Source organism: Balaenoptera musculus, chromosome 16 (assembly GCF_009873245.2).
Source record: "Balaenoptera musculus isolate JJ_BM4_2016_0621 chromosome 16, mBalMus1.pri.v3, whole genome shotgun sequence".
NCBI lineage: Eukaryota > Metazoa > Chordata > Mammalia > Artiodactyla > Balaenopteridae > Balaenoptera > Balaenoptera musculus.
The window spans coordinates 28,025,449-28,041,902 of record NC_045800.1 but is presented as its reverse complement, the minus strand read 5'-3'; the positions used below and the strand labels follow the sequence as shown (position 1 = coordinate 28,041,902).

Sequence of the window (16,454 nt, the reverse complement as noted above, 5' to 3'; positions counted from 1 at the left end):
GCATCCTTTCCTGAGCACTGAGCTTAAGCTTGCCTGCCTTTTTGTTCTTTCTCCAGACGTAGCTACCAAGGCCCTTTTTTGTTGTTTCAGCTTGTTCTGAGCTTTTGTCTTCCTGACAGGCTCCTGCTACTCTCATATCCATCCCTGGTTATGGTCCCCTCCTTCCATCTGTTGTGTGTGTCCTTTATAAGAGGAAAAAAAATAACTTTTGTCTGATAATAAGTGTAATGTATGCTCATTGTAAAAATATTTGGAAGATAAAGTAAATTTTTTAAAAAATCACCCATAATCTCATCACCAAGAGAATTTTGGTGATGAGATTTAGAATTTTGGCATATTCTTTACAGTCTTTTTTTCCCCCTGTGTATACATAATTATATATATATATATATAATTTTTATCAAAATTGGAATGATACTATATATACAGCTTGTGTCTCGCTTTTTTCACTTAACATTATATAGGACCATTTTCACATATCATTAAATATTCTTTGAAAACATGATTTTTTAATGGCTGCATAATCTTCCACTGTTCCATGTACATGTCCTTTTAAAATCTAGGCTCATCATATTTTAAAGCTTATTCATGTGCAACAACAATGATTTCCCTTAAATGCCCTTTCTTTCCACCCTTCCCCCACTCCCACTCCCACTCCCTTTACTTTGTCAGGTTGATTATTTGAGCTTGTAGCAGCAGAATTTCATTTTTAGAGCATCCTGTCCTCATGGAATTATATTCCCTTCTAGAATCTCTTGCCATGGGATCACACAACCATTCTTTCCCTCAACACATAGCAGTTTGCTTTTCTCAAGTCAGATTCTGTGCAATGCCCCCTTCTTTTGCTACTGTCACCTCTAGACATGGGTGCTTTCTCCCCAGATCCCCAACACTTCCCTTTTATCAGTTTTTTCTTTCTTGGTCAGAATTAAGCAGCCTGGAGTAGCAGAAAAGGGCACGAGTCTGAGAACCTCTGTTTGTATCCTAACGATGACTAGCTGTGTGACATGGGGAAATTACTCAACCTTTCTGAGCCTCTTTTTTCTTTTTAAATCTCTAAGAGGGAACGGATTAAATTATCTCCATGATACTTTCTAGCTATAAAATGTGATAACACTGAATCCAGAGTGGCAATGTCCTACACTGCTTCTGTTTCCTTCTAAAAGGTAAACTGCAAGGCAAGTAAAGAATGGATCGATCTTTGCTTTTGGAATTCTATGCAACAAATCAGCCAACAGTTTTTACCACCTACTATGTGTCAGATCCTGGGCTAAGTTTACATAAATGAAAAAGATGGGTCCCTGCCTTTAAAATAGTCACAGTTTAGTGAAGAAAACAAACATTAAAAAATAACGACATGGGAATTCCTTGGCGGTCCAGTGGTTAGGACCCTGTGCTCTCACAAGCCATGCCATGTGGCCAAAAAAATAATGATAATAGTAACTACGATACATATAGATTCTAAACTTGGCTTTGCCACTTACTGGCTGGAATAAGTACTTCGGGGCGAGTTACCTAGCCTGTCTAGCCCTTGGTTTCTCCAGATTATGAGCTCAACTGCCCGAGGCACATTGCCTGGGTTTGCATCTGACCGCTCCATCACGTGTTAGCTCTGTAACCTCAGGAAAGTTCCTGAACCTCTTCACTTCCATTTCCTCACCTACAAAATGGGGATAATAATAGGAGCTTCCTGCTTAAGTTCTGGTGAAAATTAAACGAGTTAATATATGTAAAATTCTTAGGTGAGTGCCCAATATATAGTAAGCACTTAATGTTAGCTGCTGTTATTGTAAGGATTGAATCAGTGGATTATGTTAGGCATAGTGTCTGGTACCATAATAGGAGCTGGATCGATTTTAGTTATTATTATTATTTCTACAATAGCAGTTTGGATAGATGTCTGCTGGAACACAGAGAAAAGAGAAGTGAATACTGCTGAGGTAGGAGCTAGCAACCCTCTGGTGTTCATCAGAGGAAAGTCAGTCCAGAAAAGCTCGAGGGACTTGGCCAAGGTCACATAGCAAGTGAGGGACAAAACTAGGATTTCAACCCAGCAGATGATACTCCTAGTTCAGTATTACGTTAGGGCCACTAATGTAGTTAGTGTCCCCAGAGGCACATGGGTGTAAATGGGCCCAGTAAGACTGAGGTCAGGCAGGCAGGTAGCCACGCCCCTGCCTTCCACCCTATCGTGAACTCATGGAGTGTTTAGAAGCAGGGCTTGGTCAAGGTTAGCAGGTTCTCCAGGGCTGGAAGGCTGGGCAGAAGCTGGTCTTGCTCAGAGCCAAAGCTTTGGGGCAGGTTTCCAAGGACTTCTTCATGCCCTCCTCTTGAGCGTGGCTTGGGGTGACTGGCCAGGGCAGTCCCACGGATCGTCCGGTATAAGGACAGGAGACCATGGGGAATGTCATCCCACCTCCTTAGACAGACAGTGTTTGCATCAGCTTCTTCCCAGCTCATGGCTCCCCCATTTCCGCCTCTCTCCTCCTTCTCCTGTCTCCTGCCCTTCTCTCCTCACCCCCTCATGCTCCTTCCTTTTCCTTTCTCCTTCCCACTCCCCTCTGCCCCCTCCCCTCCCCGTTTTGTTAATCCTCGCTCTTCTCCCAGCCGGGAAAGCAGCCCCATTCCTCAGCCTCCCTACCTCTCTCCCCGTTCTCACTCAGATGGGAGGCCAGGGTGGCAGCCCAGACCTCGCGGTCCTGCGCCACTGTGGGGGTGGGGCCGGAGCGACACAGGCGGGCTGCCCTGAATGACAAGCGGGGATATTGATCGCATTCTGAACTCAGCCCAGCCGATAGAAGGTAATTAATGACTCCATTTGCCTCAGCACCAAGGAGAACAATTGAGTTTGAAACTGCAACAACTGGCAGCTGGGGAGACTAGGAGCGGCCTGGAAGTGAACCCCTCAGAGGAGGAAGGTGGCATTAGAGGAGCTAAGACAGGGAGAGGGGGCAGAGGCCACTGGTCAGACTGGGATGCAGCAAAGAGCTCCCACCCGGATCAGCGCCCCGACCCCTCCGGCTCCCTGAAGCCCCCTAGAGGCTGAGGTCCATCACCTACTGTCCCCACTTCCTCCACACATTTCTCTTTTCTTCCTGTATCACTTTTCCAGGTCATTTTTGGTCTACAGGGGAAATGAGACTGACTTTCCCTGAGATTGCTTCTTGTTAGCTGTGTGAAACACGCACATGTTTTTCACTCTCCCTCAGCTTGTTTCTTCGTTTGTAACATTGGATTAATGGTAGCTCTTCTGCAAGTGTTATGTGGGAATTAGAGATAATGTGTAATAAAGCACCTGGAGCCTGCCTAGTACATAGTTAGTGCTCAGTACATGACAGTGATGATGATCTTTGACAGGGAAGGCAAATTTGATAGAGTGGAGAGGGCTTTGGAGTCAGACATTCCTGAGTTCAAATCCAGCCTTTGGCTACTTTCTAGTTGGATGATGTTCAACAAATAATTTTGCCTCTCATCTGAAAGATAAGAATGATAGTAAATACCTCGTAAAAAGTGAATGGATTTAATGAGTGTATGTGGAAGCCCTAATATTGTCAGTTTCCCCGTAGATGGGTAGATGTGTGTATTTGGGCTTAGAAAACTGAAGTTAATATAGTTTTTTGCTATACTTTAAAAGAATTCCTCTCAAATGCCTAATTCCTACTTCTTGGGGTTTGGTGGGCAGCCCCTATTCCTTCCACTTTGATTTTAATGAGCCTTGGTGCTTTCTGACCAAGGAAATGGCACTGTTTCATTCTCTCTATTACCATCACCCCCACCTACCTTTTGGTCAGCACACAAGAATTTCTCTTGTCCCTTGCAGGGACTGCTTTGGAGATTCAGGTACAGTGTCAACACACAAGGAAGACAGAACACTTCTGTTTTGTCCCTTGTCTCTAGCCCTCATCCCTAATACGTGGTGTTCAGTGCCTGTCCCCCTCCCCAAGCTGCTGAGACCTCACCGGCCAGCCCTATTCATGATTGGCTGGCAAGAGGGTTCTGGCCTGGGGTCAGAGGGGTGGGAGGTAGGGCTCTGCTCCAGGGTGGCCCAGAAACCGATGGGGAGTGACAAGGTTAAGTGAATGAGGAAATCACATCTTTTTGTTGAGGAGTAAAAGCCATTTTTATTAATGATTCTAGAAGTGGTATGTGCTTCTTGTACAAAGCCTGGATCATATAGAAAAACTTAGATGAGAAGAAAAGAATTTGCTCATGATCAGGGAGTAATCACTGTTACCCTGTGGGTGGCTCTCCTTCCAGTCAAGGTGATCTTTGGTTTTACAATTCTCTTCTTTTGCACGGAGATCAGGGCCCCACTGCTGGATCCCAGGCTCTGCACATGGGCTGGGCAGGCAGCTGCGGCTCCTCATTGCTGCTCAGGCTGCAATTGTCCACGGGCATCTTCCCTGTGCCAGGCTCCCTGGTAGATATGCCCTTGACCTAGCCACTTACCTTCATTTATGCTGCACTTCATTTACTCTGAGCCTCAGTTTCCTCACCAGTAAAAAGGGGATTATAATCCCTACCTACCTTGGAGAGCAGTTAGGAAGCCCAAATAACATAAGGTCTATGAAAGCTTTTGTTAACTGTAAGCAAATATGAAGTGGTCAGAGGAGAAGACAATACGAACCTTTGTTCCCTTTGAAAGAATAATCTACGTCAAAGTTTTAACTCAGCAGTTTGTTTAATTTAATTAATGTATTTATATCCTGCTTCATTCCGAAAAGGACTTATGGTAGCTCACTCTCCTTCAGAGACGCTACGGCTCATGCCATAGTGGACAAAGCACCTGGAATGGGCTCCAGTTCTGAGGGTCCTACTACTCAGTTGTGTGACCTTGGACTGGTCACCTCCCCTCCCCCACCTCACCACCCACCCTGCTAGTTTTCATTACCTTAAAATGAGGAGTTTGGACCAGGTGTCCCCTCATCATTCTGGGCAGTCTGGGCTCGGCCAGCTCAGGGGCCATAGGCGGTAGCCTCAGTGTAGGGAGGGTGCAAAGTAGAAAAGGGGGGATGCTGGGAGGGATGCAGTGTCCTGGATGGGGCCAAGTGGCCCTCAGCTGGGTCCCCTGGGTTTGGCACCCGGGCAGCAGAGTGAAATGATGTGGAGAGCAGGCTCTGGAGTCACACAGACCTGAATTCAAATCCCGACTGTCATTTACCAGCTGCATGGCCTTGGATAAGCTGCTTAACCTCTCTTTGCCTCAGTTTCCTTATCTTTAAAATAGGTATTATCACAGCACCTACCTCGCAGGGTTGTTGGGAGGATTAAATGGCATGTAACAAGCTCACAGTACTGTGAGCTGCTAATGGATGGTGGCTGGGCAGGGGACAGCAGAACAGGACTGAATCCTCCACATATGGGACCAACGAGCACAGGGTATCTTCCTTGCTCTGGGAGGTCTTACTAAACCTTCGCAACCACATTTTCCAACCTCAATCTGAAAATGTGGCCTGAGAGTGGGAAAGAATATTGGAAATCAGAACTGCTCCGGAAAGTCCGGGACATGCGGCATCATACTCCAGCCCTCCTCTTGGAGCCCTGACAAGGGATGGGCTGGTTTTCCCGTCAAGGTGAAGGCTGAGGGCTTGCTCTGTCATTTAGGAAAGGCCTTCCCTGGAACCAAAAATGAGCACATAGACCCACTTTATCCCACTGTTTGCGACCAGGGCCGTGGTGTGGTGAGTCCAACATAGGGGCCATCTCTGGGCCCAGTTCTCAAGCAGCCTCTGCCAGCTGCCTTGGATGGCAATTCTGCAGCTCCAAGGTTAAGTTTCACTCTTAACTGGGAACACGGTGTGCTCTGTCCTTGGGTAGAAGTACCATAGGTGGGCAGGAAGGTGTTAGTGAGAGTGGGAAGGGCCTCTGTGGACCAGAGTCAATGCTGCTGGAAGCTAGCAAGCAGCGGGGCAGGTGAAAAAGGGGCATGAGTCTACCCAGGGGCCTGTCGTGGGTCTTCCCATATCCTCTGACAGCTAAGGATGTGTGGGACTTGCCTGACAAGTAACTGGGTGTCCTGGGATGCTAAGCCAGCCAGGTGGCTGGTCCAGAGGCCTTCTGCCAGGGGTCTGGCTTTGAATGCTACCCAGGAGAGCCTCGTTCATTCATTCATTCATTCACTCATTCATCCATTGAGTATCAACTCTGTGCCCAGCTCCATGCCTGGCACTGGATCTACAGAGATGCACCGGTCATGGTTCCTGCCCACAGGGGACTCCCAGCCTGGCTCCTTGGCACAAGGGGGTGGGTGCTATCTCATTACTTTCCTTGCTGCTCACTCTGCGGCCCAGATCAGGAGTTGCTTCTGCCTCTTCCTCCATGTTAGCCCAGCTCTGCCAGAGAGCCCTTCAGTGCCTGGGCCTGGCAGTGTCTCATAGCCCAGCTCCATCCCTCTCCCTTGCTGCCACCTCTGAGACTCTACCTTAGGAAGCCCCACCTGAGCCCTCTCTCTCCATATCCTGAGGAGGTCCCTGCAAGTGGGTGGTACTGACAACAGCTTTGTTTTCTCTTCCTTTTCGATTCTCTTCTTTTTTCAATGTTCTTTTTTCTTTTCTGCTCTTCCTCTACTCTCTTCTCCTTTCCTCCTCCACCCTCTACCCTCCAACCCCACCTCCATCCACGCCCCGGGCTACCCTCCTCACTGGATACACAGGCTTCCTGGAAAGCAGAACCAGCTGGGTTATTCCTTTAGCAAGGGCTCTCAGCCCAGCCTGTGCTTCCTGAGGCGTCTGGTGTAGGAAGCTTCTTCCCTTTCTTCCTCTCTCTCTTTCTGCCCTGCCTCTGCCTCTGGGCTTCCTTCTTCCCTGAGCTTCTCCTCCTTGGACCTCTGAGCCCAGGCTTCTCCCGGCCTCCTTCCCTCACTCCCTTCCTTCTCTAGCTGAGGGAAGGGTACCACCCTGGCCTCTGGGGAGAGCCTGGGAGAGCCTGTGGGCCCTCTGGCTGATTTGGGGGACACTGCCTCCCTGTCCCCCACCAGTAATGCCACTGCCCTCTCCCTGCCCCTGTGGCTGTCCTCCCTGTTCCCCAGAACTTTCTTTGTGCTCCTTCACCATTCATCATGACTGCTGCCTTTCCCACCTCCCTATCACCTTCCTTCTCCTTTGAGGAGTTTCCTCAAGCCTCCTGCAGCCTCCCTTGGCGGTTCTCTCCTGCTTGCATCAGACTAGTTTGCTTTTCTGCTCCTCTAGCACCTTCTGTCTCTTCCTTGCCCCACCCTCTTCCCTCTCCTCTTCCTCCCTTTCCCCAGAACCTCGGCCACCTCTTCCAGTAGCAGCCATCCTTTTGCCTTTCCTTCCTCCCTCCCCCTTAACATCGCTGCCTCTGTAACCTGTTTTATCACCAGGGCCTGAGTATACAAAAAAAAAAATAAATAAATAAAAAGGTCAGTGAGTGGAGGGAGCAGCAATAACCCCTAAAACAGTACTATCAGTGGAACATGATTGATCAATTGAATTCCATAGCGGCTGAAAAATGTGGGATTAAGTAGTGTATTATACGCACAATGAGTTGAGGCATGATGTTCATTTCAAGTTCATTTCACCGGCCTCTGCCACCAGATCAGGCAATCAATAGGGGCAGCAGATATCATATATCACCTCTCTGCGGGCTGGGGAGAGAGCACCATAATCTCTCGCAAATTTAGAGTGACAGATTTGTCAAGATCTGAAGGGCCCCTGAATAAATGAAGGAAAAGAGACTCCTCCAGCCAGTGACCTGAGGACAAAGCTTCAGTTCAGCCCCTACACACACACACACACACACACACACACACACGGGCTGGGCCAAGCCACACACAGGCACATACACAGATTTACACAGAGGCATAGTATGAGTCTCACCACACATATGCACACACCCATGCACATAACATGTGAGCCCATGTTCACAGACAAATGCATTTTACTTCCCAGGACTCATTGGTGACACTGCAGTAACCACACACAAAGACACTTGCTGTCTCCCTCTGCTCTGACAGAAGTGCTTCCCAAAAAGGTAGGAGGACTCCAGCAAGAGAGAATTAGACACAATAAAACATGTAAATAGCCCCAAGGGGTAGCATTAAGATGATGGCACATCCTTGAAAGAGAAGCAGGCACAGAAGAAACATGGGGGGACGTGGGCTCACACTCCCCATGCAGTCACACACGTACACATGCGCCTTTTCAGAAAGGCTCTTGGACTGTCACTTACACATACCCAGACATTTATTTATCTGAATGTTTATTCGTGTAGAAATGCATGTATACAGAAAATACACAAAAGGGAAAAATAAACATGTCACACCCTAACTCATATAGAGAGATGCATACACTGCCTCTAAGACAGAAAATCATTCCAGAATCTTACACAGAAAAAAACACAACAACCAAGTTTTGTGGCCTTAGGAACATAGGGAACATAGAAATATCATCAAGGCTGTCCTTGTGTCTGTCTGTCCACCTCAGACATGATCCTGGTCTCCATTCTCTCTCTCTCTCTCTCACACACACACACACACACCCCCCACACACACACCCTTTCTTTGCTCTCCCACCCCCTCCAGGATCGAGTGAAGACAGGAAGTCCCATTAGGAAAGCAGACCCCCTTGCTCCATCTGGGAGGCCAGCAAGAGAGGATGGCTGCAGGTTGAGGTTAATCAATATGTAATATTTTCTATGCTCTCCTGAATGATACTGTACGGTGTTACTGTATATAATGCAATATTGATTATATCATATCGTATAATCACCTATAAACTGATATATATAACAGTCCCAGAGGAACACCCTGGGGCCTACAGCATGGGCTGGCCCCAGGCCCAAGGCTCCCCAGCTGGTCTTGGGCTAGGGAAGCCAAGGAGTGGCCAAGCTGTGGCTGGGAGGACCCAGCTTTGGGCCTGGGGAGTTGCAGGGTGGAGGGTCAGGGAGTGTGGGCACAGCAGGTACTTGGCCCGCTGTGAACTCTGAAAACCCCAGTGGACCGGGATAGAGGGCAGGTCCAGGGAGGGAGGGGTAGCAGAGTGGTGGGAGGCCTGGGGAGAGCAGTACACAGACAGGACTGGCCTGCAGCCCCAGGGAGCGGGCACTTTGTGGCACCACCGTGGCTTTTCATACATGGGGCAAGTCTCAGCTCCCTGTAGAGACTGCAGGAGGAACCAGGCGGCCAAGGAGCTGGCCTCTGGCGGAGCCTAGCCAGAGTCCAGGTCAGGGATGAGCTGAGGAGGGTGTCCCGGGCACAGCAGCATCTACAGGGACCCTGTCTTCAGTCTCTGCCCAAGTTGCATTTCATGACTCACGTGCCACCTGCTGTCCTCCTGCTCCAGTCTCAGGCCTGGCCCAACGCAAGCAGAGTGCCTCAGCTGGGCCCTGAGTCCCTCCTCCCTCGGTGGTGAAGTTAATTACTTCACCCAGTCTCCATGTTACACTCAGCCTCGGAGATTTGATGATTTTCCACCCTTGGAGTCAGTGGAACTGAAATTCATCTCAGAGCCGAGTTCAATTCTCCACAGGCTTGGTAATGCTGGCCCGAGACACCCAGCTCCTCCCCCAGGCCGATCCGGGCCGGGGGACAGAAGGGGTTCAGGGGAGACATGCCCTGGGGAGATGGCCCCTGGGAATCCCTCTGGCTCCACCACCTCTGCCTAGTCCTTCCCACGCCCCCGAGTTGTGACAGCTTCCCTTTCTCTTCCCAGGACATTCAGGGGCTCTGGCTCTCTCAGCCAGGTCTCTGAGGCATGGCCAGCCCCTGGGCCAGCCCCTCCAGCCTGAAAACTGGGAGTAAGGGGTCCCAGCAGGGGTGCAAATCCCTGGGGGCCGAGCCAGGTGCCCATCCCCTTTGCCCACTGTGTGCCTCTGTTGACCTGCACTCATGCCCCGAGTGTCCCTGTGTCCTCCAGATGTGTCTGAGGGCTCAGTCCCCAATGGAGATTCCCAGAGTGGCGTGGATAGTTTGCGGAAGCACTTGCGAGCCGACACCTTCACCCAGCAGCAGCTGGAAGCTTTGGATCGGGTCTTTGAGCGTCCTTCCTACCCTGACGTCTTCCAGGCATCAGAGCACATCAAATCAGAGCAGGTGAGGAAGGAGCTTTCTGCCTGCAGAAGTGGAAAGGGACTGGGCAGAGCAAGGCCTCCGGAGGACATGCCCACGTGGGTCAGCCACACGCACACCCAGCATCGTGTGTGCTGCCTTTGGGTGCGCCGTGTGAACACGGTCACACAGGGACATTATAGCAGAGCTGAGAAAATTGTGGTAGTATATGGTAGTTAGAAAGGGTGAGTTCTGGGAGCGAGTATGGCCGTAGGTAAATCTTATCCCCTTTCAGTTTCAGTTCTATCCTGTTTCCCCGTCTGTAGAATGAAGGGCTTGGACAGATGATCTGACAGGTCGTTTCCAGCCCTGCCATTCTGTGCTTCTGGCATAGAGTACTCAGGAACATCCCTTGCCTAAATGCCCCTAGGGTCCCACGGACAGTCTGAGTAAGCCTGGGGCGTCAGGAGGTGAGCCCGCTGTGCCTGCCTCCTGACAGCCTACCCCTCAGACCCAATACTTCCCACAGATGAAGAGCAGCCCAGAACACACAGCGTGGGATGCAGTCCACAACACACCAGCACATTACACAGCGTAGAAACACTTCTCCTAACTGCTCCCATTCACCTGTGTACACGTGTTCACAGACCACCGCCACCCACCTGCTTGCTGCCCACCCGTCGCCCAGCCCACAGGACTCATAGCACAGCCCATCAGCCAGTAGGTGTGCACGCCCCACAGACCACCAGCTCAACACACTTCCACGCCCGCCTCCACCCACACACCAGGACAGCCCACTGTGCACACACCCATTCCCCTCCCACTACAGCCCAGGCCAGGCCCACGGCCTCAGCACAGCACAGCCTGCCATGTGTGCACACTCGGGCACACACCCGCACGCACACGCACCAGCGCAGCCGCACAGACTGCACAGCACAGTTCCACTCTAGGACTCCAACAGCTCCCAGCCATTCGCCTTTCTCCCCGCCCGTCCTTTTATCCCGTAAGCTGTTTGTCTTCATAAAACAAAAATCAAAAGTCTTTTTAAGGTGCCCTGAGCCATAAACCAACAAAGGAGGAGCCGGCCGAGGCGGGCGGCTTGGTGCACCCTCCCCGAGTCCCCGGCTGTATTACAATGAATAACCTTTATTTACTTTCATTAGACTATTAAACACCAGCACAGTCATTTTTCCCCCTGAAACTCGGAGCAGGGCCCATAAAGCAAATCCGAAGCCTAATTGAGTTCATTTTAATTTCTCTCCGATCACAGCGAATTACTCTGGTGATAAATCAGGGGGCAGCTTCACCCCCAGTAGAAGGCCTAATTTGCAGCTAATTACAAAACTGATTTCTACAGGAAGATCAATACGAGAAGGAATTGGAAATGACGAGGCAATCCTGTCCAGCCAGGGAGGGGAGGGGGCCCTCTGGGGGGGTCAGGAAGCGGAAGGGAAAAAAAAACGGACCCGAAAGAGCAGAAAATCAGTTTTAATTTAACGTAATATTAATCAGAGCAACTTTTCCTGCTTCGTGCGGGCTCCTGGTCAGCCCAGCTCTGGGGTCTGGCTTGGCGGTGGCTGCAATAAAAAGGCAATTACCCGAGTGTTTCAGGCAGGACACCCTTTCAGAGTCAATGACTGGCCCCCTCCCACCCTTCTGTTAGCCATGTGGACTCTCCCCCTCCCCAATTTCATACCCCAGTGCACAGGCAGAGAGCGAGGGGCCCGTGAGGCAGTCTTTGTTTGTTTTTTAAAAAGGGGCGCCAGCACCCGGTCAGCCAGCCCAGCAGTGCCAGGCTCGAGGCCCCACTAGGCCCTTCCCCCAGCTACTGCCTCTGCCATCATGTCAGGGTTCGCCCCTCCTCCCCAAGATACCCTACCCCGGGGGACCTTAAAACACCGCTTGCCTCTCAGCAGGGGGATTCCCACTGCTAAACCCCGCCCTTGGGGCTTCTTAGACAAGAGAGATGCTACAGAGATGTAAAGGGTGCTGGGATACCCGCCAGAGAATGTACAGGCTGCACCTCAGCTTGCCAGAGTCAGGTCTGCCCCCACCCACACACAACTCTCCATCATCCATCGAGCCCGCCCCTCCCACACTCCCCGCCCTCTGCCTGGCCATCTCCTTCCACCCCATCTGGGAGGGCTCCCCGTTCCTCCTCCCCATCTGCACACCAAGCCTTCTTTCTGCATGTGTACGTCAATAGTGAGCTGTCTCTTTTCTCTCTCCTCCCAGGGGAACGAGTACTCCCTCCCAGCCCTGACCCCTGGGCTTGATGAAGTCAAGTCGAGTCTATCTGCATCCACCAACCCGGAGCTGGGCAGCAACGTGTCGGGCACGCAGACATACCCGGTTGTGACCGGTAAGGGGGCTTCCAGGAGGGTGGGAAACTGCTTTCAGTGGGGGGCGCCTCAGCCCATGCCATCTGGGGCCCAGCGTGACAAGTGGGCTCCCTGCCATGATCTCTGTAGAGAGAGTGAGTCTCCCAAAACCAGGGTACTTCCTGAACAGATGTGTGCAGATGTGGGAGAAAAAGCCGTGGTCAGGGTCTCTGTACGCTTCAGCCTGGAAAGGTCAAAGCCAGGAGGGGCTAGGGCTGGTTCTTTCTGCCCATCCTGTTGCCTCTTTCTTTGCCTCTTTTCTTGCCTCCACCAAGGTGGCCGGAATTATGAGCCTCTTGTTAGGATGTGTGCAGGAGAATGAGGGCAAATAGGCCGGGCTGGCAAGAGTGGAGCATGAGTGCCCAGTGTTGAGTCTCCACACTCCTGTGTCCCCAAGGCTCCTGGGGGACCTGCTTTCCTCTCCTCTGGGCAGCCTGGTGTGCCAAAGCTGTGGCTTTGGGCTTCAGAGCGTGGCATCTGGCTATGTGGTTATAGGTAAGCTCAATTATTTCAACCCTTCTCCAGCTTCCCAGAGAAATCACTAAGACGAAGGCTTGATTTCAAGGCCAGGCAGGGTCCGGACTGTCCCTCAGTCAAAATGCAGGGGGAGGGGGCACCCAATCCAGGTGCTGGCATGGATGAGGGAGGAGTAGCAGAGGCAGCTAGAGGGGAAGAAGACTGAGGTGCAGCGCAGTGTAGAGCCCAGCTGATGAAGCTCCAGGCCACAGAGCTGAGGGCTGTGGAAGGCGCCTGGCACTGCAGAAGGGTTTCCGGGCCAGGAAAGTGCCCAAGTGGGAGAGACACACATTGAGGTGTTATTAAAATTCACCTAATTATTCTGGAGACACTAAAGCCAATGTGCCGTTTGTTCCTTGGGAGACAGAATGATTGAGAAGGGTCTTGGTGGCAATTGGGAGACACTGAGGCGTTACCTGCCGACAAGGCGAGCGGAGGTGGCCTGGGGACCTGGCAGCAGCCAGCGTCACCAAAGACAGGGAGCGGGCATGGCCCCACTGGAGGACAGCGCGCTGGTTCTGACTTGGAGCTGTTCTGAGCATGGCTCAGGTCTGAGATGGGCTGCGAGTGGCCACCTGGCCTCCACCTGGGGGGCTTGGGAGAGCCCTGTTGTTAGCTCTCCCAGATTCTCCCTAAGGGGTGTCCTGGTACAGCTGTTTCCGGCCTGGACAGAGTCGAGCTCTTTGGCTAGGCAATCAGAGGTTGAGTTCTGGAAGTGTCGGAGACCTAGATGGGCTTTTGGGAGTGACAACATAAGCTGGGTCAGGATACAGCCTGTGATCAACTGGCCCTCGGCAAGAACCCTCCATAGCCCAGTTCGGAAGCTCTCTGAGCTGTGGGTATTCTGACCCAAGAAAGAGTGATGGTCCAGCCCAGGCCATGTTTCTCCTGATCTGCTGAGAGTTACAGTGGTCACTTCCCAAAAGTGGCCCACCCCAGGCAGCAGCAAAACAGAGCCCAGGAGACTTTTCTCTAACCCCAGCTGTGCTTCCCTGGGCCCAGGGCCACAGTCTAGAAGGCAGAGGCTTCCTGGGGTGGAGAGAAGGATCTTTGGGGTAGGGTTCCTGCAGCAGGAGAACTCAGGCTGGTGCAGAAAAGTGCCTCCACCTTGAGCATCCCCCGCCCGCCTCCCCCCCATGGCCCTGGAACGGTCCCAGCTCAGCCTGGGAACATCTCCGGCTGATCCATCTGGATCCAAGTGTGAGAAAAGTTCATTTCAGACCCAGCTTGACATTCCCAGGTGGCAAGTTAGCACTAACATCTCAATCTGTATGCGACATTTCAATCAAGCCAGGAGTAACAAAAGCAGAACCATTAACATTCGGAGCTGTTCGCCAGTGGTAATGACAGGGAAACTCGCTCAGAAACTGGAAATTACCAAAAAGAGAGAAGTGTGTGGAGAAGTGGGGGAGGGGTGGTGGGAGGGGGGAGGGGCAGGGAATGATTTTTCTACATTTAGGCCAAGATCCAATGTTTGGATTAATGGTGCCATTACCCGAGAAAGGGCTACAGATTATGCTCATTCTTAAAATGTTTTTGCTGGCAATTAAATGGCTGCAGTTATTGATCTTTGTTGATTTTATGTCCTCCTAATTTGCATAATCTATTAAAGATGAATGATTCATGATGTGTTTATTATGGGGATGAACAGAATTTGCTGGAGGTACCGTCAAGGTGAGAAACAGGGCAGTGCCCAGAGGCTTCATGGATCATCTCAGGAATGGGTCCAGCACGTTAGCCTTCGGGCCAGGAGTTTGCGGGTAGCGGTGAGCAGTGATGTAGAGAGCAGACCAGAGAGGTGGATTTCGGGTGAGATTTTCTAGAAAGATGTTGGCATCTAGAACTGGGCTCCAAGAATAGCTGAGATACGGGAGGGGCTTTTGGTGTATTTGTAAAAATTGTCCTCCAAGATTCTTTAAGAGCTTATTTGGTTGGAGAGTATGAAGGGCTTTGGTGGAGGAGGAAAAGGGGCGGCATTTTCCGGCAGGTGATTCTGGCCAGGTATGTGCTACAGGTGAGAGAGCAGGAGGGCATCCTGTGGGCACAGCCTGGCTTGAGTGTGCCAAGATGTTCAAGGAGCCCTCTTCATCCCCCACATCCTAAACCCCCAGCTCATCTTCTTCCCCAGGGACAGGCAGCTGAGGCTGCAAACCTTTGGGAATGAGTCCTGAGGAAACCAGCCCAGGAAGCCCTAGCCCAACCTGAAGAGCCGACCTTATTGATATTCCTGCCACCTCCTGGCACTGGAGGCTGATTTCAAACTTCACCAGCCACTTGATGCAGCTGTTCCACAAGGTCAGGACTGAGAGGAGAGAGGAGCCTGGACTATTGTGTAGAGGGGAGAGTGGGGCCCAGTGGGCCAGGACACAGCTAATCACTTTGCAGGCAAGGGTGGCTGCCAGAGGCCGGGGCTCGGCCCCAAAGCGTCCCCTCCCCACCTCCTCTCATGGAACCAAGGAGAGAGACTGATTTTTCTGAGTAGTGTTTGCAAGTTGTGCCGAGATTTTAATTTCACTGCATCACAACTCAGCAAGCTGCCAAGTCAAGCTGGTTATTTAAATTTATCACCCACTTTCCCTTCCGCCGCTGGGCTGCTCTAGCTCAGCAACATCTCTTCTCTCCAGCCCACTGCTCTAGGCTGCTGGTCTGGAACGGAGCCGAGTCTCTCCTAAGTGATAAGGAAAAAGGGACCAACTAGATGAGAGAGTGGGTGGGGGGCACTCTGGCCCCAGGCTTCCTCAGGTTATCTGGCTGTGGCTGGTACCTTCTGTCTCCTTCTTACCCTTCCAAAGGACCCCACAGTGGGCTGCCATCAACCCCTCAGTGGTCCCGCAGGCCTCTGGGTCAGGGCCTCTTCACTGAGGACTCTGACTCCAGCTGTGTGCTGGTGCCTTCAAGTCGCCTGTCACTGGTAGAAAAGAGCCCCCCTTCCTCATAGCCTCCTCACCTTGACTCCTCCCTTCCTGTGCCTGGCCAGCTCTGCAGCCATAGAGGGGACCTTGGCAGTGATGTTGATCTGGGAGAATAAGATGAATACTAGGAGTCCCAGAGTCACTTGGAGATGCTTCTGAGAATTCTGAGAGTCCCTTCGCCTGGCGAAAATCCACCCTGATAATGAGAGCGGGTTCCCTGCCCTGGAGCCCAAATGGAACGAGACAGTGCTGGAGGAAGTCGGGGATCATACAGTGGTTCTCCATGCTCACTCTAGAAGCCGAGGGATGCACCAGGCCCCAGAGCTGCTGCACCAAGTGAGCAGGCTTCACTGGCCTCTGGTGAGGCTCACTGCCGAGCACTGGGAGAGCTTTGTGCAAGCGTAGTCCTCGCCATCCTCATTTTAGTCCCGGAGGGGTTATAGAGGAATGAGATTGATATCTAGAAACAAGGCAGGCTAAACTCACCAAAACACAGCTGAATAAATATAACAATGAGAATTGCTACCACACAACCAAACCTCACCCTCTGGTGCAAGAAACAGAGGGAGACCCAAAGCCAGAGCAGCGTGAGAGGCTGCTGGCATCACACTGGAGGCAGACCCTAATTGAGGGAGGCTG

At 51.5% G+C, this 16,454-nt stretch overlaps 1 protein-coding gene across 10 annotated transcripts in view; it reads left to right on the top strand.

The window, feature by feature from the left end:
• PAX2 (paired box 2) overlaps positions 1 to 16,454 on the top strand; it is a 90,390-nt gene that overhangs the window by 59,395 nt on the left and 14,541 nt on the right. For all 10 annotated transcript variants that reach the window (XM_036827700.1, XM_036827693.1, XM_036827695.1 and 7 more), the window contains 2 exons: positions 9,876 to 10,051; positions 12,242 to 12,368. In XM_036827700.1, the coding sequence (XP_036683595.1) occupies positions 9,876 to 10,051; positions 12,242 to 12,368 (303 nt within the window). The remainder of the gene's footprint in view (positions 1 to 9,875; positions 10,052 to 12,241; positions 12,369 to 16,454) is intronic.